At 40.7% G+C, this 27,925-nt stretch overlaps 1 protein-coding gene across 1 annotated transcript; it reads right to left on the bottom strand.

Annotated features, from left to right (window-relative positions):
* Positions 1-433: 433 nt before the first annotated feature.
* On the bottom strand, positions 434-26,875 carry elk1 (ETS transcription factor ELK1). Its single transcript, XM_046871813.1, has 9 exons — positions 26,177-26,875; positions 13,049-13,257; positions 12,570-12,956; positions 10,720-10,875; positions 8,662-8,913; positions 8,473-8,584; positions 8,173-8,393; positions 4,010-4,111; positions 434-1,031 (listed from the first exon to the last, which is right to left on the bottom strand). The coding sequence occupies exons 1-9, from the start codon at positions 26,199-26,201 to the stop codon at positions 933-935; spliced, it is 1,563 nt and encodes a 520-aa protein (XP_046727769.1). The 5' UTR covers positions 26,202-26,875; the 3' UTR covers positions 434-932.
* Between the last annotated feature and the right edge of the window lie 1,050 nt (positions 26,876-27,925).

The raw sequence follows: 27,925 nt of genomic DNA, 5'->3' as shown, positions 1-27,925 counted from the left end.
CAATAGAGAGAAAGAAGAGAAAGATGTGCACACATACAGAGATGCTCAATAATTCAGTACAAATTGCTGGTCTTTGGTCTCCTCTGGCATTTTTTTCCCCCTCAAACTGAAAAGGTTACTAAACATAAAAGTGGCGAATGTTTCCACAAAAGGAATTATACATATATTTAAACTGGAATGGGAATAAAAAAATGAAGCAGAAATGACATTAAAAAGAAAAAAAAAACGGTATACATTCGGCGTCATGACGAGGAGTCGATAATCCGGCAGGTCGCACGTTTTTTCTTTACGTTTTCCACTTCTGTGATCCCGGCAGGTGACCTTTTCAATCCACGAGAATTAAATGCCTCTTTTCCACAAAATAAAAATCCATAAAGTCAATAATGAAAAAAAATCTTGATTCTAAGATCCAGATTTCTTTTTATGTGTTCTGTTTTATTCTTAAAAAAAAAAAAAAAAAAATCAAAGTTCAGAAAGTGTGTTTTTACTGCCCCCTGGCTGTCTTGTGATATAATTCAGCTTCACGTCTGTATTAACAAAAGAAGAAACAAAGTCTAAAGAACCGTGAACGGTTTCGTCCTCAAGCAACAGGTGAAAAAAAAAAAAAAACCCAAAAAAAGGGGTATGTTCTGAACTTGAGGGGAAAAAAGAGGGCAGAAAAAATATCTGTCAAAAAATAAATACTGTTCAGGAAATGATGGTAAGGATACGTTTATGAACGTGAGCGACACTTGGCACCTTGTAGTCCGAGGAAAGTGAGACGACGTTCCTGTTTTCAGCCAATCACACGGCTGGCCTGAGAATCCCGCTTGTCCGCCATTGGACCGGATGCTGAGTAGACCACCAATCAGGAGACGGCTGTGTGTTACGTGTCGTCTCCAGGGCCAGCGATGGTGGGGGAGGGGTGGTTTAATTGGTGTGTTGATGGACGTCTACGGCTTCTGAGGACCTGGGGACAGGACGACGGGCGTGGACAAGCCGTCTACACTCAGTGCAGGGATGTGGATCTGATTACTCCCGTTAGTGGGGAACTGTTACAACAACAAGGACAACAAGTTAATCACTGCGTCTCTCAAACTCAAACCTTAAATCATTTTTCAGTTTCTATTACACATTTATTTGTTCCAGTGTTTTAGAAAACCACTGGGAAAAAAAAAATGTCTGCTACATACAAAAATATACTGTAAATACATTATTATTTACAGTATTTTTATTAATATTTTTATGCATTTCTTATCTTTTTTTATGGAAGGCAAATAAATATCTGGCAACCAGGGTAACTCGTCCTTAGAAAAACAAGAACTCAACATACAGCATGAAGACAAAATATTCCTGTAAATGTTTCAAAGTAATGATGGTGTTTTAAATTACTTAAATCATCAGGACACCTAACGACACTTTTGCTATGTTTCCACACGGACGGATTTAATCGCCGGACGATCATGGCGGATTTTGGTGCTCGCTGCATCAGTAAAACAAATGTTTACTGATTAAAAATTATTCTTCGGTGGAGTTTATTTTTTTATTTATTGTAATATCCGTGTAAAAAGGACTGCGTGAATAAACGTGTGTTGCGTTGAAGTTTTTTTTTCCGCCTCTTTTATATTTATTTACATATATTTTTCAGCAAAATGGTCGAACAGAAAATTGCGCCGCATTAATCGCTTTAAAATTAGTGCTTTTTAAAAATATATGTGTAATGACGTGTTATCTGGCAACCAGCGGACCTTGTCTCATTTTCCTTGAAAAACAGCAACAACAAAACATTTTATTCTGGAAAGACACAGATGTTGTGTACGTTGTTTTCTTATCACTGCTGTAGTATATTCTATATGGACAAAAGTATTGGCACGCCTGAGTTTTCCACCCATATGTGGTTCTTCTCCAAAGTGTTACCACAAATTTGGTCTCTGGATGAAATTTTCCCTTCATTTGAACTAGGAGACCCAGAAATGTTCTGGCATGACGATGCACAAAATTATCTCCACGAAGATCTGCTTTACAAGGGTTGGACTGGAAGCTCTCCTGCTATAGAGTTCCAACCCTGTTGAACCCATTTGAGATGAATTCTTCATGCTGACTGTAACCCCAGGCCTCCTCATCTTACCTACATCCGTTCCTGACTCTACTAACTGCCTCTCGACTACAAAATCCAGAAGAACATCTTGCCAGAAGAGTGGAGGAACAGCAAATGGGGACTAAAGCTTAGTGCTTAGCGCACTGCTAACCATTATAACGTCTCAGCTATTCGCACGTCACGCATTTCAACAGTTTTGAGTTAAATTGAACCTCGGAAACATTCGCCAGACGCGTCGGTTCCTGTTCGCACTTACGTTAAAGCTGTGATAAACAGTCATTTCTTCACCTTCACCTCTTTCTCTCATGCTCAGCTTGTCATTTTCTCTCAGAAACAGCAACGTGTAAACTCCTCGGTCATAAACAGTTTCCCGTACAGGGTTACGTGAGCGTTAGAAGGGGCCGAGAAATAAAATATATGTTTCCGAATGTATCTACACGGTCGCAATATACCTGTTCATACAGCACGTCTACAATATCAAACTGACTTTATAACCAGCACTTGACTAAGGTGATGATATGATATGGCAAAAAGTATTGGGACACCTGATTTTTCCACTCATATGTGGTTCTTCAAAACAAAGTTGGAGCCACACAACTGTCCATGTCTTTGGATGCAGTGGCATGAAATCGTCCCTTTAATGGACAAATTTATGCTACTTATGAATAAGAAACACGTCTACATTATATATTATATATATGTATGTATTATATATAGGTTTTTTCTTATTCTTCTGATAAATATATCTTGATTTTTGGTCTCTTGCAGACTTTTTTAAAATTATTTGGTTTGTTTATTAAACCGATTAATCTACTAATAGTTTTTAAAATGGATCCTCTATAAAAACAAACAAAAAAAAAAACTCCAACATAAAACAACATGCAAAATAGTACTGACCAAAAATAAAAAAATAAACAGTACTGAATTATGAAAACGTGTTAAATAAAATAAATATATGAATTATATTACTAAATATTAAGGAAAATAAGACATGCATTCAAGTAAACAAAAAAAAATAACTAAACAAAAACACTCCAAATAGAACTTCAAATAAACAGAACATGGTGTCAGTTGTTCGCCTCTAGAGGCCGCTCTCGTACTGTTTGACGCAACCCGGAAAAACTATAGGTATAGATTTTTGCTGATAGTTCTAGCAATCAACTATTGGTGCAGATTAATCAGAAAAACTGATGAATCTGTCGACCTCTAAACTTTAGAACTTTTAAGATTGTCTCCATTGAGCGAGCCAGTTGCGAATGTGTTCAAGGAAAAACTCCCTGAGATGACATGAGGGTGAAACATTGAAAGGATTCAGACTCAGAAGGAGACCTCATTCTCATCAACAACACTGACTGAACTATCGGTTAGCTTTGAAAAAAAAGAGGAAAAACCCCACTACAACAAAATTTGTGAAAGGGTGCTCTGGGTGGTCTGCTGTTTGGAAATACGGTTTATTTATCAACAATTTTAATTTATATTTAATATAACCGATTCCTCTCAATATAATGAATTTAATAAATATATCTTTGCTCACCTCAGGACTGACACATTCACTGTGTATTTTTTGATTTATTGAAGTGTCATACCAGACAGATCCAGCAGAGGGTGTTCTTCATAAAAAAATACAAAAATAAAAAACCCTCTCTATATCATCCTTCCAGATTTACCTGAACACTCAAGCTTGAGTAAAAAGTTCTCAGCTCGTAAGCTCACATAAAACTCAGAACTCTTAGTTTATTGCGTAAGAGGAAGCGGAGAAACAGGTATGAGTGTGTCTTGGTCTGCAGGCTCGCTGCGAGGGAAGCAGGGTTTCATGCGGATCTTCGGCTCAGTAATAAGACAGGAAGCTGAGAGGCAGCAGATGGTTCGGCGAGGCCGTGCTGGGAAGCTGGAAAAACGTGTGAAAGCGGAAGACAGGAGGGGAATTCTCACCTGGAAGGAGAGCTTGGCAGGACTGCGAGGGGCGATAGGACTCAGCGTGCTCCAGAAGTGAATGGTGGATGGGAGGGGACTCGGCGTCAACAACACCGGAGTCTGGAAAACAAACGGATGTTCGGGGGCTTTAAAAAAAGGAATCATCAGACGGGTTTTCTTTTATAAGGCAAATCTAAGTTAAATATCTAATGTTTATTATTATCTCTTGACATAAAGATAATGTCTGTCTGACAGAAATAAAGACATCAACACACTTCAGAAACACAAATAAACACACACTCAGATATATTATGTATTCGGGGTGTAACGGTACACATATTTGTACCAAATGTTTCAGTACAGGGCTTTCAATTCGATCACACGTGTACCGAATGCAATCCTTTTTACGTGCGGAACATAGTTACAATCTAAGTTCCCTCAGGAATGTATTAAGTGGCGGACCGCAGGTTTGTTTAGGCTCCGCCTCGCACTTATTTTTGGCAATTATTATTAAACTTGAAAACATACACAACACTGCCAGGGGTATAAAAAATAATAAAAAAAAGGAACTAGAGTTAGCGCAGTGTCACTGTGGATGCTCGCTCCATACCGGAAATACGATTTGTAGTGCGTCGTTTTGAACATGCGTGAAAACGCTGCCACTTCCGTTTTTTCCGACAGTCTAAAGATACGGATTCTTTTGCATTTTATGTCCAGCTTCAAGAATTTTTCTTAAAAGGAGAAAATCCTCACAATTTCACAAAGAAATGGAGACATTTGTTAAATTACGTTAAAATAAGTTGAAAAGTTACGTAGGACATATCCTTAGAAAATGTAATATTAAATATGTAAAACACACACACACACACACTCACACACACACACACACACACACACACACACACACTTATATACACATTTGTATTGGTAAATGAAGTATAACAAATGGAACCTATAAAATTCTTCCAATATAATAAAAAAAAGTGTAGTGCATTCATGATTTATTTAATTTAATTTAAATGCATTTCATTTGTATAAAATATTCTAAAATATTATTTTCTATATTATTTTCTAGAAATGTATTATTTCACTATAAATTGTTTACACATTTTCAACTGTGGATGATCACAAATGTTATTAATAAACCGTGTTTTTAAAAAATGAGAGCAATTTTATGTTTTGCATTTGCGTGACTTTTGTGTACTATTACACCCTTGATATATTTTATCATTTTATTTTTTTATTTATTATTATATTTATTATTTTATATGAGACACACAGAAAAAAGAGGCCGACTCAAAAAACAGACACAAAAAAGAAACGATTTAGAATTTAAGATAGAGACAGACAAAAAGATATATATATATACACACACACACACACACACACACACACACACACACACACAGGTCCCAGACTAAACAGGCTCGGTATCATGAATATGTTCCCCCAGAGTTCTCCTAATGTCTTGCCCACTCTGACTATTTTCAGAAATGTTCCTGGTTCTCCTGAGCTCTGGGTTGAAACAGAAATAGAGCTACAGGGTTTTTTTTGATGAATAATTCCTGGGCCGTGTGTCAGCACCACCCACGCTGTTCTCTCCCTGGGTCTGCCTCGGGGGTGGAGGCTGGAACTGTCAACTCGTACGTCACTGAAGGAGAACCGGCACGCTGCAGAGGACTACACTCAATCTGCTGCTTTGAATACACTCGCACTCAATAACACAACATTACACTACACACAACAGTTCACGTCCTAAACACAAACATACCAACAGCCAATTTACAATTTAATTTAGTCTCATTTATCGAGGAATTCGTGATAATAATGATCTGAATAATTCATTAATGACACACACACACACACACACACACACACACACACACACACACACACACAAAAGAGAGACAGACTCAAAAAACAACACACAAAAAGAAACAAATACAAAAGAAACTAAGATAAAGACAGACACAAAGAGAGACATACGCAAGAGAAACGGATGCAAGAAGAGAGACGCAAAATGAGACAAACAAAAGAGAGACATACTCAGGAAAGAGAGAGACAAAACAAGAGACTCAAAACAAAGACAAATAAAAAGAGAGCGTTTAAAAAGAGACAAACAAAAATAGAGACACATTTTAAAAGAGAAAGACAAAAGAGAGACATACTAAAAAAAAACCAACACTCAAAATACTCAATAAAAGAGATACACAAAGAAGAACAGAGACAGCGATAGAAACAGAAACAAACTAAAAAAAAGAGAGACACAAAAGAGAGACACAAAAATGAATCCTAAAAAGAGATTCGCTCACAAAAAAGAAGACACAAAAAAATAGAAAGACACAAAAAATAAAACAGACACACACACAGACATACACAAAACGAGATAGACAAACTCTTTATCCAAAATACCTGAAGCTACACTCCACCGACCCACAGCACCTGATCCAGCAATACAGTGCTGTGTGTGTGTGTGTGTGTGTGTGTGTGTGTGTGTGTCTTTCTTGTGTATCATGACAGGAAAAGACCAGTGTGCCTCCAACGACATTTTCCCAAAATACCCAGCCTTGCCTTTAATCTCCCCTCAGGAACCTGACCCCCCCCCCCACCCCATCACACTGTCTGATCTCTCCATTGAAGTCTGGACACCAATCTCAGGCCTTTCTGTAAAATCCAAACTCAAAAGTAAGGAACGCACAAAAGAGACAGACTCAAAAAAGAGACACACAAAAGAGAGACACAAAAAGAGAGACACACACAAAGATACAAGACACAAAAGAGAGACACAAAAAAGAGACACGAAAAAAGAGAGACACACAAAAAGAGACAAAAGAGATACAATAGACACACAAAGAGAGACACACACAAAGATGAGAGACACAAAAAGACACAATAGAGACACACAAAATAGAGACACACAAAGAGAGACACACACAAAGATGAGAGACACAAAAGAGAAACAGGAAAAAGAGACACAAAAAGAGACACACAAGAGAGAAGCAAAAGAGACACAATAGAGACACACAAAATAGAGAGAGACACACAAAGAGAGAAACACTAAAAGAGACACACACAAAGATGAGACACAAAAAGAGACACGAAAAAGATACACAAAAGAGTCACAAAGAGACACACACACACACACACACACACACACACACACACACACACACAGACACACAGACACACACACACAAAAAGAGACACACAAGAGAGAGACACACAAGATAGAGACACAAAGAGAGAAACACTCAAAATAAACAAACTCAACAGAAAGATAGACACAAAAGACAGACAGACACAAAAGACAAACAGACAAAAGAGATAGGCAAAAGAGACAGACACAAAGAGAGACAGGCAAAAAATTGCACACTTTTTGAAGAAATATCTAAATAAAGATTCACACTTAAAGGAAACACAACCAAATAAAAAACACAAAAGAAAGATACATACAGACACACTCATACTTACACAAAGAGAGACGTTAAAAAAAAAAACTTAAAAAATAGAGGAAGACTAAAAACACACACACCCAAAAGAGGCAGAATAAAAAAAAAATAGACAAACACAAAGGGACACACAAAAGGAGACACAAAAACCAGAGAAAATCACGAAAGAAAGACACACACACACACACACACACACACACACACACACACACACACACATTCAAAAAGCAAAATACTAAAAAAACAGACACACAAAAGATACAGATAAAAAAAAAACAGACACTCACTCAAATTAGAAACAAACAAAAAGAGACCCGCTGAAAAGAGAGAACCACACAAAAGATACAAAGAAAGACACACACAAAAGAGTGTCTTTTTTTTTTGTAGAATAAACTGGTGAACAGTGTGTGTGTGTGTGTGTGTGTGAGTGTGTGTTTGTGTGTGTGTGTGTGTGTATGGAGGATACTCACCAGGGCGTGAGAGGTGATGACGGTGGGTGTGAGGGTGTAGGTGTGTGTGTGTGTGTGTGTGTGTGTTTGTGTGTGTGTGTGTGTGTGTGTGTGTGTGATTGTGTGTGTATAAAGGTGTGTGTGTGTGTATAAAGGATACCCACCAGGCGTGAGAGGTGATGACGGTGGGTGTGAGGTGTAGGTGTGTGTGTGTGTGTGTGTTTGTGTGTGTGTGTGTGTGTGTGTGTGTATAAAGGTATGTGTGTGTATAAAGGATACCCACCAGGGCGTGAGAGGTGATGACGGTGGGTGTGAGGGTGTTGGTGGTGCTGGCTGAGGCCAGCAGGCTGTTGACCGCAGCGCTGACTTTATCCAGAGACAGGCCTGGGGGGAGCGCCACAGGGGACGAGGGAAGCTCCAGCACGCGAGGTTTCTTGGATTTGGGTGGCTGCACTTCCTGTGCGGAGGCGGGCTGCGGCGACGCGGCGGTGCTTGCGTCCTCCCCTGAAACGTCCAATGACAGAGATGAACATCTGAGCTCATGAAAACGATGGAAGTGTACCCACACTGAGCTGTGGTGTACCTGGATTTTGAGACTCATCATTCTGGTCCGATTCTAACAAAACAGGCTCTGGGCAGGAAGCTGGAGAAGCATCGACGTTCACCGGAACCTCCGGAGTGGACACAGGGACCGTCTAGGACAGAAGACACAATGGTTTAAACGGCGCAGGACAACAAAAAAAGCAGCAAAATTTGGATTTTAAATGCAGACCTCAGATTCGGGTTTGACGTCGAGGTCCACGATGTCCAGCAGATCTTCTCCGGAGGCGATGTTCACGTCTTTGGGCTCGCCAACTTGCGGTGGCTTTATGACCACGAAGACGGGGTGACCCTGCTGAGAGCTGACCACACAGTCGCTCCCGGCTACCTGGATCAGTGAAGTCAGAGAGCTGGGGTCCGACATGCTCGTCAGGTAGATCTGAGGGGGATCGCTGAGTCCCTGGGTCTTCTGAGGCTGCCCGTTCTGAGAAGAATGACAGGCATTAATATTCAGGAAGAAAAAATGTCTCTGGGAAAGGAATGGACTAGAAATGATTATAGGAAATGGGAACTAGTGTCATAATTCTGAAGTAGTCCAGATAAATCCTCAAGTTTGGGTTTATCTTGGGTTGGTTTGTCCAACCTTCTTGTCCCCTACTACAAATAACACTCTAAACAGGAAATCTGCTGGACCAACAGCACATGGCATAAGTGATTCCCCTCTAGAGGCCGCTCTCATAATGACAGCAGACCTTCTCAGCCACTCCAGCAACGGACGCAACCCAGAAAAACTATGGCTATGCATTTTTACAGATAGTTCCAACAATCAACTCTCGGTGTCGATTAATTGGCTAAACCGATGATTCGGTCAACCTCTAGAAGAAACCCTGAGAGGAACCAGACTCAAAAGGGAACCCATTCTCATCCTCAAACACTGAATGTCCAATCTTTACAGTTCCATCATTGTTAAGGTGTTCAGTGCTTCAATGCAGAACTGTTCATGCAAACTGTGGTCCTGAGCGCATTGCAGCAAACTGTTGATATTAATTACAGTCCAAATTCATACTCATTGCTCAGGAACTTCATGGATCTTTAAGCAGTTATGGTGGAACCATCCTCACACAGAGTGATCTCCAACTGAAGAGACGTAGAAGTGTGCTTGTGGAAATTTGTGGAGATTCATTCAGCCACAAAGTCAGGTAAATTGAAGAGGCTTGGGGTGCAAGCGGCGTTCCAATTTGTTCATGTACAACAGGGTTGAGGTCAGAGCTCTATAGCAGCAGATCTCCTGCTTTAACCCAAAGAAAGCATACCTTGTTAGATCTTTGCACATGTTGTCATGTTGGAACAGGTTGGGGTCTCCCATTTCAAAGGGAAAACTGCTAACAGTTTGGGGAGGAACCACAAAAACGCTGGAAATGACCCAATTTATTTTCAGATGAAGTTCAGCAGGCATGGGAGGAGCAGCTGCATTACAAAGCAAGCTTTTTTCCTCCTTCCTTTCTTCAGGCACAAAGAGCCCCTGCATGCTGTGGCACCTCTGTTTGTTTTTTCTTCACCTTCACCGACTCACAGGTAAGAACTTGTTTTTTAAAAACAATCTGGGTGTAACGTTACAACAAAATCACCAGGAAATCGCTCGGATTGTAATCCCACATACAGACGCACAAGTGTCCGGCGGCGCATTCGAGGCTTAGCGGGTCCCGGCCCGACACAGTGTGACAATAAGACTGTGACAACACACACACACACACACACACACACACACGCGTACTGACTGGTATAACACCACTGTGCCTGCCAAATTAGCTGATAACAGCAGGCACAATAAACATGTTTACTCTGTTGGACTAACGTGAGGAAACAAGGCCTGATAAAGCAGGGCTGGGAATTATTCTTTTAAATCACGTTTTCTGCAGCTGTACAGACGGAAAAAACACGACAAATCGCAAAAATAATCCCTAAAGGAAGTACCAAATACTTTACGAAATACATCTTTGGATGCTGTAGCATTGCGTTTTCCCTTCACGTGAACTGCAAAACCCAAACCTGCTCCAGCATGATGGGCACAAAGCCAGCTTCATGAAGATATGGGTTGTGAGTGGAAGATCTCCAGTTACAGAGCTTTGACCTCAAACATTATTGAACATGAATGAATTGTTCAATAAAGAATCTTATAAATCCTCTAAATACTTAATGTACACACCCTAGGTGAGAACTTCCTGAAGAAAATTTGAACTATTCGACAATGTGGTATAAAAACGATTTTATGTAAAAGTGAGTGACCCACCGTAGGGGCAGAAGCAGGGGCAGGGGGCGTCTGTGGGCTGAGGGCAGGAGTGGTGCAGGGGGAGGGTTGTGTCACTATCACCTGGAGCCCGCTGCTGTCCGCTGTAGACGGACTGACCATCGCAGCCTGCTGAGATTCTGTTTGACACACCAGCACCTGGAGAACGTAATCAGTTAACATGAACAGTTTAATTCATATTTAGACCTTCGTTTCAAGTCATTCATTTTTTACTTGTCATATACGCATTACAACAAAGTGACATGGATTCTTCGCATATTCCAGTGATGTCACTAAGGTTAGGGCACAGGGTTAGCCATGATACAGCGCCCCCTGGAGCACAGAAACTAAAGGGCCTTGCTTGACATGCTGGGGCATGAAAATCCCCCGATCTTTTGATCTAAATCCCATCAAGCTACTACTCCACATTGTTCCCTCAGAAACAATTATGCAATGAAGCTTGTAAATTGCATTTTGCTCTGAAAATATGTGATGGTTTGACCTAGCTCACCGCTGCGGCCCGGGTTTGATCCCCGGTCAGGGAACCGACCCCAACCATTAGGGTTGCACAAGCCTTAGTGCACTCTTAGTGCCGGTCCCAAGCCCGGATAAATGGGGAGGGTTGCGTTAGGAAGGGCATCCAGCGTAAAAACGTGTGCCGAATCAAACATGCGGATCATGAATACGGATGATCCGCTGTGGCGACCCCTAATGGGAGAAGCTGAAAGAAAGTTTTTAAAATGGATACTGGATAAAAAGTTAACACTACATGTAAAAAAATAAATAAAACAGTACTGAATCTTAAAAACTTGAGAAATGCAATAAATAATTTATGAATTATATTAAAAACAAATAGCAGATAGTCACTGATTTACCACTAGAGGCCACTCTCATAATGACAGCCTTGTTTTGTTTGCCACTAACACTAAAGCTCGCCCACAGGAGCACAATTCTTCTCCGCTTTACATTTCCAACAGGTTTGTTCTCCTCAGTGAAATAGGAGACTCTATTCTGAGGCATGTGAAATTAGCGAGGCCTTTACGGGCACCAACAGCACAGGTCAGGTGTATACCGGGAGCCATGTTCCGGGACATAGCGGGTCAGCTTAGGTCACACAGGAGCTAATGCCTTCAACATTCAGTGGTTACTAAGAGTAACATTATAGATGTGTGTAAATTAGCGAAAGCAATGTCCGATGCAGTAATATGTTTTGCGCAGCGTGGCGATGTAGCTTACAGCAGGTCATGGTCACTGAACAGCTGGATTTCCAAATAGTGCTCCAAAAACCATGTGGGCATCATAGATAATAGGAGCAATTTTGAGGCTGGCCTGTTAGGGTGAGACGGTATCCATCCCAGTCGGGAAGTGCTGCTCTCATTTCTTGTAATATTGGTCATAGTCTCAAAAAATGCACTAGTTAACCAGTGACTGTACAGAGCCAAGGCCAGGGAGCAGACAAACAGGCTAAACCGGCCGTCTGCTAGTCATCACTCAGAACTCACTATATTGAGACTGTGTCTGTCTTTACACCAACATAAAATATTTAACGTCTGAAAGCAGGTATAGGTAGAGTCTGGTTCCTCTCAAGGTTTCTTCCTTATGCATCTCAAAGTTTTTCCTTCACTACAGTCGCCACTTATAAAGAACAAACTTATTCATTCTTTATCACCGCATTATCTGTTTAAAGCTGCTTTGAAACAATGTGCATTGTTAAAAGTGCAATACAAATTAAAATCAATTGAGTTGAAAAAATTTAAGTGGAAAAATTTAGCTTTGAAAAAAAAAAAATAGAGATATAAATAAAAATATACAGAAAAAAAGAGATTCTGCCAAGCAGTAAACTCAGTCCTCACCTCTTGCATTGGGCGCTCAGTGCTGCTCGGTTTGGGCGTGTTCTCCACAGGCAGCTCAGTTTTCACAGCTTTGCTGGAGCTCTTGCAGGGCGTCTGCAGGGACTGGATGGTGAAGGTGGAGTAAAGCCCAGACTTCATGTAGTCGTTACGGGAGCTGCGCTGCACTGAGCTGGGAGACGAGCGCTGAGGCAGCAGGCTCTTCGACAGGGAGGCAGCTGTGACGCTCGAGCACCCCGAGGCTTTAGATTGGACAGACGCCTCCGCTTTCTCTCCGCTGATGAGCTTTTGGGCGTCCTCTGGGCTTTTGAGGCCGTCAGCCGAGTTAGGATCAGGAAAGGTCACAAACTTGTAGACGAACTTCTGACCACTGACTTTCTTTATTATGTTCTGGAGGGAAAAAAAGGTCAATTCAAGTGACTCGAATCAATAATATCGACAAGCTCAGAAACAGCTACCTCCAGGATGAACATCTCGCTTACCTTGTCGTAGTAGTAGCGTAGCGCGCGGCTCAGCTTATCGTAGTTCATGTTGGTTTTGTTTTTGCGAAGCCCCCAGAGACGCGCCACCTCCTCTGCATCCAGCAGCTTGAACTCGCCGTCGTTGGACGTCCAGGAGATCAGGTGCCGCTGATTCTGATCATCCAGGAGGTGCAGAAGAAACTGCCACAGCGTAATGGACGGGTCCATGGCTGCACAAAAACATGAACAATACGTGCATATAAATATGTTACATAGACTTACGTGGTTCGTCGTCAAAACACAAAGTTGGAGGCATACAATTGTATACGATGACTTTGTATGCGGGAGAATCAAATTCTCCCTTCGAACTCGGAGACCCAAACCTGATCCAGCATTAAAATACACAAAGTCAGCTTCATGAAGGTATAGGTTGGAGTGGAAGATGATCTGCTGTAGAGCTTAAACCCAATTGAAGACCTTAGGCATGAATCTTTCACACAGACTGCACCCCAGGCCTCCTCACCTCACCTACATCAGTACCTGACTGGCTGAATGACCAAAGATCTAGTGGAACATCTTCCCAGAAAAGGTCTTTATAGCACTAAATAGAGACTAAATATGGAATTTTCAAAAAGCACATACCAAGCTTATTCTCAGGTGTCCACAAAATATTTTTGCTGTGCTGGATCAAGGGCAAAGGTCCACATTATTAGTGGACAAATCAGTTAGCAGAATAAAACAACCTTTTAATCAATGTAAAGGTTTCTCCTCTGCGCACAACCTGGGAACGTTTCTACTTCGTTCTCAATTGCGATGACCTTCTATTTTGATATCGTGACCATGTGACCAGCTATTGGCTGCACAGCTCTGAAGTATACGGGGACGAGCGAGGCCGAGTCGGAGATAAGAGCGGTATTATGAAGAGCTCAAGGAGAACATTTCTGCTATACAGCACCAGGGAATATGTTTAATGTAGAAGATGGAGATTTAATTTTAGTATAAAACATTTTAAAAAGCTTCGATATAAAATTTGCTGAGAGGAGATGAAAAACTGAAGGAGCTGAAATGTAAAAAAAAATTAATAAATAACTGATAGTAAAAACATTTTCATTTGAATAATAAAAATAATAATAATCATCATCATATTATAATGCTATTATTTATTAATACACTAACAGACTCAGGAACAGTTTTTACCCCAGAACCATTCAAGAGCTGAACATCAACTATTTGCACTACACACACTTGCGGTAATTCACTTTACAGACTTTTACCTCGTATTTATTTATTCCCAACCACAATCTGTATAAAAACATTGCATGTGCAATACCTTAATATTCAAATGTGCATTGCTTTAATATTAAAATGTGCAAAACTTTAATATTTAAATGTGCAATACTTTAATATTCAAATGTGCATTGCTTTAATATTAAAATGTGCAAAACGTTAATATTCAAATGTGCATTGCTTTAATATTAAAATGTGCAAAACGTTAATATTCAAATGTGCAATACTTTAATATTCAAATGTGTGATGCCTTAATATGTGGAATATCTTAATATTTTTATGGATCACGTATTTTTTAATATTTAATACTTTACAATATTATATTTATATGCAACATAAAGACTAAACCTTACCCTGTGATATCTATCTATCTATCTATCTATCTATCTATCTATCTATCTATCTATCTATCTATCTATCTATCTATCTATCTATCTATTCCAAAAAAATTGTTTAAACACCAAATTTAAATAAATCAAAAATATTATAATCAAGTCATTATATATTAATATAAGTCGTTATAGTGTTTGGATATTAGGTTCAGGCGTGAAAAATGCGTGAACCTGGTATTTGAAGCAAAGAAAGTTAGATTTACAGATATAGATTTTTTTTTATTATTGTTTATTAAAACATACGCATGTGATTCCCGAGATGTGAACCGATGACCCTATTGTAATTCAAAAATATGATAAGTGAAGACATGGCCGAGCCTGACCAGGAGTCTTAAAGAGGTCCGGTTCAGTATGAGGTAGTGTACGGTCATTTGTCAACAACTGAATTAATTACCGTCCATCATTCAGCAAAACAGAGCAGTTTACACTAACAGCATAACAGTTAATATTCTTTATATTCTTTGTGGTGCTCAGTTCATAGCGCTGATACTGATTCATCTTTTCCAATAGATTTTTTATCTTTTATGGGCCTTTATAAAGGCAAAGTGTCAAATTCTTGCAGTTAATCAGTCAATTAGAATTAGAGGTCAATCGATATGGGATTTTCTCTGGCCGATGCCGATATTTAGAAATCACACAAATAGATATATGACGCCGATTCTTTTAACCGATAAGTTTCGCCGATTTACTTTCCCTTCATCTCGTAAAATCTTTCATTAATAAAACATGATACAGAAAATTGCTTGAATTGAACATTTATTAAACAGCACCAGCCTCTCAATTCAGAGCACCAGGTTTTGGTTGCCGTGCCGACCGTTAGCCTAAACCACAGCTGGACGAACGTTTGCTAACAAATACAGTTCTAAATGTTACTCACTTTCTCTCAACAAAAACATCATCATATTTAACCAATGAAATCTATAAAACTAAAATAATTAAGAACCAATTATAAGAACTTAGGGGCGGATCTCATTGGCGACAAAGAGAATCCGATTGGCTAATTAGCTTAGCGGTAGAAAGGCAGAAAGGCAGGTGGAAACGCTGAGTTGCTTTATATATTCGCAGTTGTAGATCTTCCGATTTCCTTGTTTGGACGCCGAATACAGATTACTGCCACCTGCTGGTAGGAGAGAGTTATGTTCTTTCTGTTCGAATTTGCAGCACAATCGTCCGATGGCGATTAATGATTAAAAAATGGCAAATCATTTGGCAAATTACGATACAATCGTAGACGATTTATATCCTACACTCCTACCGTACTGTAGAAACCTTACAGTTTCTACGCATGTGACAGAAATTTTTATTGGTTTTTTTTATTTTTTATTTTGAATCGCTGTCGTCATTGTAAGATCGAAAAAGCCCAAATCGAACGATCGTAACCGAACACCTTCGTGGTGGGATGAGAACCGTTTTCTTCATCATAAAAAGAAACGTTTTTAATAACACAAATCTCGTCAAACAATGAAACATTCGTACCATTGAGAGGGTTTTTTTTTTTTACGGAATTATTTTCTCCAAAGAAAACAAAAAGAGAGAGAGAGAGAGAGAGAGAGAAAAAGAGAAAGAAAGAAAGAGAGAGAGCATGGGGTTTTGACAACTGATATAATCCCAGTCCCAGTGTTCATGCGACTCGCGAGCAGAGGAGTTCGTTTCTAGAGCGTTTTTTCGAGCACGCAAATCAACCATATTATCCTTCCCCCTTCCCTTCGTATAATTACGCAAGGCGCGTTGAACACCTTAGAAACCATCGCCATGGTAAAAGCGTTGAAGCAACAGTAACTATGGAGTAAAGACAGCGTGTGAGAGCTCCTGCGTCAGGCTGAAATGACTGATAACACAATTACGCTCGACTTTTTTTGCAACAGCGGAGAAACACTAATGTAACACATTACAGTCGAACTGCAAAGAGCTCCGAAACACAAAGAGCTATTTTCATTTTTTATATATTAGATTTCCATTTAGATCCTGGAGTCATAGAGATGTTACTCAGGTTGCATCACAGGATCCACAATCCACAAGGTCTCTTCCATTATTTCTTTTGCTCTTTGGTCTGAAGAAAAAAAATGAACAGATGTTCTTTTCACTTAATGAAATGGAAAAAACAGGTACAGGAGCAGGTCTGGAGGCATCGTGCTTATCGAGGTCTCTGATCACGGGGTCGCGACCCAATACCGCGCTGTGGATGAGTTGCTACCGGGTCAAAAGGATGTTCTGGGGGGGAACGAAACAAAAAAACAAACACTAGGATCAATTCTCGTTGGTACATATGCACACAGATTTTGAAGGAGTTCGAGAGGTAGGTTGTTCCAAACGTCTTGGAGAACTAAATACAGATCCTCTGTGGATGGAGGTTGCTTCAAATCCTTCAGTCTCTTCATGTTCATCCCAGACAAACTTGATGATGTTGAGATCAGGGTTCTATGGGAGCCAAAATTATTACTGTAGAACTCCTTGTTCTTCTCTACGAGATTGGTGGGATGTTTGGGGTCATTGTAATGCTGAGGAACAAATTTGGGGCCTTCTTCATAGTATTGCATGATGAATAAGTATCTGTCTATGGTGTATAAAAAGTTCGGAGACCTTTGTTACAGAGTGTTTTGGTGAACTGGGATGCGTGAATGCTGTCCAAACTCATACGTTCCCTCAGGTTTGTTAATAGTGGAGTGGTGGCTACCTTTTATCCCAAAGCTCCTTCATGTCTGTTTTACCATCTGGCTCTCCCTTTCAGTTATGTCCAAATGTGCATCCTGATCTATCATAACTATCCTGTGATCCTGCCCCCTTCTTCCTGGACCTCCATCCCAACTCCCCAGGTTGGAGTTCTTCTCAACTAGAAACCACTCTCTCCATATGAACAGCCCAAAGATCCATGAGGTTACTGTAACGAGTTGGAGAACCATGAAGTTGGATTTGGACTGTAAGTATTAGAGGTTGGCTGATCGTATTTTACCAATAGCGATAATTAGGATCGGAATTGCCGATAACTAGGGATGCAAAATTCTGGGAATTTTCAAGACGGGAAACTTTCCATGGGAATTAACAGGAATAAAAAGGGAATTACAATGATTGCAGGTGAGTCTATAACAGGGAATTTAAATGAACATATTACTATTTTTTATATTTTTGAAATAAATATTATGTTCTACTTACAATTAAATAAAATTTAAAATTCTATTTTTTTTTTATCTGTATTAGTTTGAATGCATGGCAGGTTACGAAAATGTTTATATTTGTTTGTATAGGATACGTTTTTTATATACATTCAAATTCAATTAAAATTTAAATTCAATTTCCTAATTCCTATACATTTCCATAAATTCCTGGTAAGTGTCCAACTTGGAATATTTCCAAAATTCCCCAGATGAAGTTTTCAACAAATCTTTGCCCCTTTGAAAACCTACCGATCGATGAATCAACCGATTAATACGAAAAACTAAAAAAATTTAAATAAAAAAAAAGTACTGAAACATGAAAATGTGCTAAATTAAATTCTTCTTTCGCCTGCTCCGGTTAGGGGTCGCCACATCTGTTCCTCCGTCTCCATACCACCCTGTCCTCTATATCTGCCTCATGAATATATGAATTCTATAAATCAATATAATTATATAAACAATTAATTATAATTAATAAATATAATATAGCGCTTTCTGCGCAGCCTGCAGTCTCACATGTAAAAAGAAACGGGTTGATTTGCCTGTAGAGGCCGCTCTCGTGACAACAGCGGAACGTCTCAGCCGCACCATAAACTGATGCAACCCGGAAAAACTATCGGTATGGACTTTTGCAGATAGTTTTAGCAATCAATTACCGTTGCTGATTAATCAGCAAAACCGATTAATTACTCGACCTCTAGTCATTCTTATAAACGGTTTCCTTCACAATTCAGGATACAATTTCAATAAAATTTTACCCTCCGGTCTCCATTAGTGAACCGTAGCGAACCTCAACAGTGATGGAACTATAATGAATAAACATGTGGTAGGTCTGGTTCCTCTCATTGTTTCTTCCTCTTTCTCCACTCCAAGAAGAGATTCACTTATGACGTTCAAATTTTAATTGCAATATCTATGTATTTCTATAAAGCTGCTTCCGGACAATGTCATCGTTAAAAGCGATGTACAAATAAAACTGAAAAGATTGTTTATTCTTTTGTGTAATTTTTTCTCTTTATTTCCTTATGGCTGCTGGTCTCTGAGAGCGACCAAACTAAATTCGTTGTAACTACAATGGCAAAAAAGTCTCCTTATCTTTATCTATGTTGTGTTTGACACATTTATAGTAGGGTCACGGTGGTGCAAACGGTGAAGTCCTTTACTTCTTGACGAATACAATCAAAGCAAAAAGTGGGCGGGATTAGATTAACGTTCTTGGTCGCATCTAATGCCAGCAACCAATCAAAGCAAGGTTATGCCGAGAAGGTGTATGGATAGCTACACATGACAATCTGTAATGGTAGAGAGGTATTGTTCCCCAAATCCAGGTTCTTGAAGATCATTCTGAAGATCGGACTGCAGTGTGTCGTCATGTTCACCGCAGTTCTTTCACAATGCTTATTTTCACAACAAGTGTCATGCAGCTATTACTCACTCCTCAGTGGAGCATCTGTGGACGTGATGCAAGGACCTCTGAAACATTCGGACCCTTACACACGTATTACTCAGAGGCAGAAATGAAGGACAATCAGGGTGAAAGAGTGGAAAGTTCAAACGTGATGCTTGTTTGAGCTAAACAGTAAGTTGACCGACCTCATGACCCATCCTGCGTCTACGATTAGGTGTAATTGGATTGGTCGGGGCTAGCATGCTGAGGTCGAGCGCCACATCTGCATTTCAATACTAAAAAACTATATCGCCGGGTTACGCCACCTAGACCAGATTTCAGGAAATAAACCAATAAAATAAACCTGATATTAGCTGCACACATGTACGAACCATATGAAAGATCTCAAACACAGGCATGGAGACAGCCAATCAGAACGCATCCCTCAAGATCCTGAAGCTTGTGGCCAGAAACGTGTACAAAAACAGGATTTTTTAAATTCTGTTTTATAAGACCTGAGAAGCTCCGCCCCCTTTATTCTTGCATTCTGTCACAGTAAACTGAGAAGAATCGAACATTTCATCTCCGAGATTTCATTATATTCATAAGGAGATTTACTTTTTTAGTATTTCTGGAAAAAAAATTTATCCTAAAGAAAATAAAAGAGGTCTATAATAAAGTGGAAGGAAGAAAGAAAAGAAGGATTTATAATCGAAGGGAAAAAAACGATTTAAAAAGGAAGAAGGGAAGTAGGAAACGAAGGAATAAACTGAGGCTTTACAAACAAATAAAACTTTCTTGATTTCATCCTTTCTTTGTACATACTTAATTTGCAAAGGAAGGAAAGAAAAGGAAAAAAAATAACAAAGGAAGAAATGAAGGAAAGAAGGATGATGGGATGTATTTGCAAAGAAAGAAGGGAAGAAAGAAAGAAGGAGGAAAATATGAATGTGCAAGAAAAGAAGGTAAAAATAAGAATTTACAAAGGAAGGAGAAAAGGAAGAGAAGCGGAATGAACGAATTTGAATGATTTACAAAAAGTAAAGAAAGCAAGGAAGGAAAGAGGGATGAATTTACAAGGAAGAAAAGAAAAGAAAGCAGGATTTATGAAGTAAGGAAGAAAAAATGAAAAGAAAGAAAGAAAGAAAGAAAGAAAGAAAGAAAGAAAGAAAGAAAGAAAGAAAGAAAGAAAGAAAGAAAGAAAGAAAGGAGCTACATGGTTAAACGCATGCTATATTGTGTATATATCATTATCACAAGGCTATTACAGTGTAATGAATAAAAGCAAACACACACACACACACACACCCACACACACACACATACACACACCTGTTTGCGCAAAAGGGAGGGGGTAAATAAAAGAGCTGACAGAGAGGAGGAGGAGGAGGAGGAGGAGGAAGGGCCAGCATAAATCTGCTTTCAGGCTTGATGACCTCAGGAGGACGGAGAGACGCCTGTGATCTGTAATAGCCAATTACCTTCAGCTCTCCACCACTGAGGCCTGGAATCACCAGCAACACCTCCAACATCTCCTATACCTCCACCAGCTTCAACATCTCCTACACCTCCACCACCTCCAACATCTCCACCACCTCCTACACCTCTACCACCTCCAACATCTCCACCACCTCCTACACCTCTACCACCTCCAACATCTCCACCACCTCCAACATCTCCTACACCTCCAACATCTCCTACACCTCCTACACCTCTACCACCTCCTACACCTCTACCACCTCCAGCATCTCCTACACCTCCACCACCTTCAACATCTCCTACACCTCCAACATCTCCAACATCTTCACCACCTCCAACATCTCCACCACCTCCTACACCTCTACCACCTCCAACATCTCCTACACCTCCAACATCTCCTACACCTCCAACATCTCCTACACCTCCTACACCTCTACCACCTCCTACACCTCTACCACCTCCAACATCTCCTACACCTCCACCACCTCCAACATCTCCTACACCTCTACCACCTCCAACATCTCCTACACCTCCAACATCTCCACCACCTCCTACACCTCTACCACCTCCAACATCTCCACCACCTCCTACACCTCTACCACCTCCAGCATCTCCTACACCTCCACCACCTTCAACATCTTCTACACCTCCAACATCTCCAACATCTTCACCACCTCCAACATCTCCACCACCTCCTACACCTCTACCACCTCCAACATCTCCCACACCTCCACCACCTCCAACATCTCCTACACCTCCAACATCTCCTACACCTCCAACATCTCCTACACCTCCAACATCTCCACCACCTCCTACACCTCTACCACCTCCAACATCTCCTACACCTCCACCACCTCCAACATCTCCTACACCTCTACCATCTCCAACATCTCCTACACCTCCAACACCTCCAACATCTCCTACACCTCCTACATCTCCTACACCTCCACCACATCCAACATCTCCGACATCTCCTACACCTCCACCACCTCCAACACCTTCAACATCTCCATCAGCTCTGACATCTCCAACACCTGAGAGCAGCTTACAATTAATGTTAGCGTAAGATCAGGAGACACCAAACACACACACACACACACCTGTTTGCGCAAAGGGAGGGTAAATAAAGAGCTGACAGAGAGGAGGAGGAGGAGGAGGAGGAGGAAGGGCCAGCATAAATCTGCTTTCAGGCTTGATGACCTCAGGAGGACGGAGACGCCTGTGATCTGTAATAGCCAATTACCTTCAGCTCTCCACCACTGAGGCCTGGAATCACCAGCAACACCTCCAACATCTCCTATACCTCCACCAGCTTCAACATCTCCTACACCTCCACCACCTCCAACATCTCCACCACCTCCTACACCTCTACCACCTCCAACATCTCCACCACCTCCTACACCTCTACCACCTCCAACATCTCCACCACCTCCAACATCTCCTACACCTCCAACATCTCCTACACCTCCTACACCTCTACCACCTCCTACACCTCTACCACCTCCAGCATCTCCTACACCTCCACCACCTTCAACATCTCCTACACCTCCAACATCTCCAACATCTTCACCACCTCCAACATCTCCACCACCTCCTACACCTCTACCACCTCCAACATCTCCTACACCTCCAACATCTCCTACACCTCCAACATCTCCTACACCTCCAACACCTCCAACATCTCCTACACCTCTACCACCTCCAACATCTCCTACACCTCCACCACCTCCAACATCTCCTACACCTCTACCACCTCCAACATCTCCTACACCTCCAACATCTCCACCACCTCCTACACCTCTACCACCTCCAACATCTCCACCACCTCCTACACCTCTACCACCTCCAGCATCTCCTACACCTCCACCACCTTCAACATCTTCTACACCTCCAACATCTCCAACATCTTCACCACCTCCAACATCTCCACCACCTCCTACACCTCTACCACCTCCAACATCTCCCACACCTCCACCACCTCCAACATCTCCTACACCTCCAACATCTCCTACACCTCCAACATCTCCTACACCTCCAACATCTCCACCACCTCCTACACCTCTACCACCTCCAACATCTCCTACACCTCCACCACCTCCAACATCTCCTACACCTCTACCATCTCCAACATCTCCTACACCTCCAACACCTCCAACATCTCCTACACCTCCTACATCTCCTACACCTCCACCACATCCAACATCTCCGACATCTCCTACACCTCCACCACCTCCAACACCTTCAACATCTCCATCAGCTCTGACATCTCCAACACCTGAGAGCAGCTTACAATTAATGTTAGCGTAAGATCAGGAGACACCAAACACACACACACACACACACACACACACACACACACACACAAAAACACAGAATCAGCACCATATATAATACAAAAATAGAAAGAGAAAAGAAATTGCACCTATGGAAGGAGTATGAAAAGAAAGAAAGAAAGAAAGAAAGAAAGAAAGAAAGAAAGAAAGAAAGAAAGAAAGAAAGAAAGAAAGAAAGAGCAGGAGGAGAATAAAGAAAAAGAGGATAAAAAGAACATTATATTGTAAACATGATCACTACTACATAGCTATTACAGCTATTACTACATATTCATTACACACACACACACACACACACACACACACACACACACACACACACACACACACACACTTTTCATGGTGTGACCCTGTGCTCAGGTTTCTATCACTTGACCTCCCTTTCTCTTTCCTGGGTGCTCAGGTTTCCTCCCTCTGTGAAAAGCACAGGGGACGTGTCCTGTCTACGCTACAGTGCGTCTGGGAGTGGAGGAGAGACCTGGTGTCCCGTCCAGCCCGTATTCCCGACTGCTGCTTGGTATTCCCGGGATACACTCTGGGTCCTGACCAGGAGAAAGAGCTTACAGAGAGACTGGAGAATTAAAACAGAATAAAAATCTGAAGCAGATGATCCAACACGTCCAGACTGACAGACAACCTGAGGGACATGAAACCCGTCTGGGTCACGTCTGAGAGTCACGCAAAGCTTTTTTCGGGAGTTTTGTGGAAATTTATTTCAACACCTTACTACATAATAAATTGTGGCAAGTGTTGGTTGGAATGCTGAGGTTCTCTGGAACGTCCACCTCATGTTCAGACTTCAGAAGCACGTGTAACGCGGAGTGCTATGACGCTAAGCTCCAGCTCCTGTCTGGTCTCACTATATCGAGGCACTACTATTCTGTAAAATCTGTGAAGAATATCCGAGTGGACAGACCTGATCTTCTGGTTTACAGAGAGACGTTTGGTGGTGAACACGCCGAAACGTGCTACACGGAAATAGTGAATTTGCAACAATCACACTCTCATATATAAACACTGCTGAGCGTTATCAGCGACATCGCACTGAAAATGACGAACAAAACAACTGCTATGGTCTCAAACTGGACTCACTCTGGTCTCGCTTGCTGTGGTCTCGCACTGGACTCACATTGTTCTGGCCCTGGTTTAATTAGCTTTGGTCTTACTAGCTCTGGTATCAAACTGGACTCGCTCTGGTCTCACTACTGGACTCGCATTGGTCTCACTAGCTCTGCTCTCACACTGAACTCACTCAGATCTCACTAGCTCTGGCCTCACTAGCTCTTGTCTCAAACTGGTCTTTGCCTCGCCTCATTAGCTCTGGTTCTACTAGCTTTGATCCCAAACTGGATTCACAATGGTCTCATTTTGGTCTCATGGGAAGCCAATCCAATCCAACGAATCAACACTGTGTTTTTTAATCGCAGCTCTTTTTTTTTACCCGCGAGACATAAACCAAGAAACAAACTCCTGAGAAAGAACGACATTTTTGAAAAAAAAAAAAGAGAGAGATTTGAACTCAAAAATCTAAACTCACTCTGCATTTCCCCCAGGGGCATTTACATGTGTACACACACACACACACACACACACACACACACACACACACACACACACACACACACACACACAGCTCTGGATTACTGGTCAGAAGGTCAGGGGTTCGAGTCCCAGCACAGCCAAGTGCTGCCAATTGAGGGGCATCGAGCGAAACCCTTAACCCTCGCTTGATAATGAACTCTGACCTGAAAGGTCTGAATCCGTTCCGATTCAAATCTTTAGCCTCCTTAAGTACCGGCCACTTTATTAGGAACACTTTATAAAAAATTTATTATTAATTAAAAAAGAAAAAAAAGCATGAATCAAGATCTAGAAAGTCTGACTTTATAGATCACTTTTTAAATTTATTTTTAAGCTTTTCACACCGTATTCAACTCTCTAATCCAATTTCTCTTTTTTTAGCAAGAATTGTTGTCTAAAGCAGACGACACACTCACCCCAGAGACGCATGAGTACATGTTTGATGCTGCAGGTTCTCACCGCTAGAACACAACCGACACAACCGAGGAGATCATTTCAAAATCTGGGGACCAGACAGCAGATTTTTGGGTTACTTCGTCCACAAAATTATAAAAAAAATCCAGCTTCCAGCTGTCCAAAAAAAAACCCCCATCATCGTGGAGACGAGAAGCGTTTTCATTTTAGCGTTACGAAAATAAAACAGCAGACATTCGGTGATCAATTTACAAGCACACTAATGAAAAAGAAAAAAAAAAACCAGTCTGGCAGACGAGAGACGCACGGAACTCCCGAGCCGTCCCGAATCAACCTGGAGTGTTTCCTAGGTGTTTTAAATCCTCAACTAACACAAAAGACAGCGAATTTTCAATCCTTGTCTAATGTCTGCATGTTCTTCCTGCATCCTTACAGGTTTCCTCCTGGTTCTTCAGTTTCCTCCAACCTCCCAAAGCACACACGGTAACAACTTAACCCTAAACTCTACACGTTTGTGTGCGAGCGTATAAACAACACCCTGCATATGACCTGCTGATCCTCTTCTCCCTAGCTCTGGTCTCACCCTGGACTCACTTTGGTCTCACTAGCTCTGCACTCAAACTCGACTCGCTTTGGTCTCACGCTGGTCCGCCGTCATACCCAGCGTTCCCGCCACAGTCTCCTGATCTAGCAGACTTCTAGAAGAGGACACTTATTTCACACCTGTCGATGCCCGAGATCTCCACATCCAACAGGTAAAGAGCTAAAGGAGAATTTGGCAGCCAGCGTGTGCATGCAAAAGCGTGATCAGGAACCGTGCATGCAGCATCTCATTCTTCATCAGCTTTCCACTCATACATCATGGGAAAGGAAATCTTTGTGAAGTGTCAGAGGGTAAAACAACAACAACAAACAAACAAACAAATGCAGTCTGGAATCAAACAAGTCAAATGTGTGTGGGTTTATAAATTACCTGCTCAGGTTTATTGCATGCTTGTATTTTGATGCATGTGTGTGTTTATTACATGTATATATACACACACACACACACACACACACACACGTTTGCATGCATGCACAGGGGAAAAAACATGGAAAGCAAAGGAGAAGGAGAAGGAACTCACCACTGATGAGAGGGTTGGGATCCATGTTTGGTTCGCTTTTGGATTGGATTCGACCCCCCTCCCCCGCCCCCCCAAAAAAGAGATCAGACCCAGGTCCACGTGTGTGCGTCTAGACCGCTTTCCAGAACCGAGACGAGCGCGATTCGCCTTCGGGATTACATAAGGTGATGCTGGGGTGTATATGCACCTCTTCCTCCATGTTAGCTAGCAAGCTAGCTCTGTGTGTGTGTGTGTGTGTGTGTGTGTGTGTGTGTGTGTGTGTTTTCCCTTTTCCCTTACGACCACCGCTCAAGGCACTCACGGCTTGGAATTCTTAACAGGAGAGCAAAAAAATGAAAATAAACGTCGATCACGTTTCCTGAGAATAAACAAAGAAGGTTAGTTCATTATTCTAACATGTTTACGAGCCCCCTGCTTCTTCTTCTTCTTCTTCTTCTGCTGTTACTGCTGTTGCTGCTTCTTCTTCTTCTTCTACTACTACTACTACTGCTTTCGTGCTAAATCATCATGAGTTTCCTCCAGTGTCTGAAGCAACCTGTTCTCGTTCCCCACCATAGTGGAAACCTCCACCCTCTAAAGTTCCCTGATCATAAAACACAAATATTCCTTTCCCCAAATTCACGTCGCTTCCTGTTCTGTCTCAAAAAAACACGTTGGTTATAACTTCACTTCACTACACTTCACTTCTCTCCTCTCTCTTTCTTTCTTTCACTCTTTCAGTGGGGCGCCTGCGTCACGTGACGTCAGGGAAACGAGAAGAAGAAGAAGAAGAAGAAGAGAGGGTGGAAGCAAAACCAAAAAAAAATGGAAAAGAAAAGAAAGAAAGCGAGTGAAAAGATGAAAAGCAAAAGGATGACAATAATGTATTATGCACGTGTCAATTCCAAGAGAGTACAACAACACAAAAACACACAATCCTGTTCCTACACACAGCAGGAACCTGAGCACAGGGGCTGCAACCACTCACAGCAGGTGCCAATACCTTTGCATCCCAGGTTAATTGTTGTGTTGGTTGATCAAATTTATTGTCATTCCCGACATATGTGGAGACACACAAGGAGCATACAGGTGCAACATCTAGAAACATCTGAATGTACATGGGTATATAGACATAAAACATAAAGAGGCATATGAGCATTTAAAACCTATATATTACACATATACCTATATAATATATAACATAAACTATATAATATATAACATAAACGATATAATATATAACATAAACTATATAATATACAACAAAACCTATATAATATATAACAAACTATATAATATATAACAAACTATATAATATACAACATAAACTATATAATATATAACATAAACTATATAATATACAACAAAACCTATATAATATATAACAAACTATATAATATATAACATAAACTATATAATATACAACATAAACTATATAATATATAACATAAACTATATAATATACAACAAAACCTATATAATATATAACAAACTATATAATATATAACATAAACTATATAATATATAACATAAACTATATAATATAACATAAACTATATAATATACTATATAATATATAATATATAACAAACTATATAATATACTATATAATATATAATATATAACATAAACTATATAATATCCATATATTATATAATATATAACATAAACTATATAATATCCATATTTATATAAAATATAACATAACCTATATCATATCCATATACTATACAATATATAACATAAACTATATAATATACTATATATATA

Source organism: Silurus meridionalis, chromosome 17, assembly GCF_014805685.1.
Source record: "Silurus meridionalis isolate SWU-2019-XX chromosome 17, ASM1480568v1, whole genome shotgun sequence".
NCBI lineage: Eukaryota > Metazoa > Chordata > Actinopteri > Siluriformes > Siluridae > Silurus > Silurus meridionalis.
This window is presented reverse-complemented; position numbering and strand designations above follow the sequence as displayed.

What these genes read in the sequence shown, in the direction of transcription:
- elk1 (XM_046871813.1), bottom strand. Translation starts at nt 26,201, where the DNA reads ATGGATCCCAACCCTCTCATCAGTG. An exon ending in TCCCAACCCTCTCATCAGTG is followed by an intron (nt 13,258 to 26,176) that starts GTGAGTTCCTTC and finishes GTTTTTGTGCAG; the next exon opens with CCATGGACCCGTCCATTACG. An exon ending in TCATCACCTCTCACGCCCTG is followed by an intron (nt 4,112 to 8,172) that starts GTGGGTATCCTT and finishes TTTGTTTTCCAG; the next exon opens with ACTCCGGTGTTGTTGACGCC.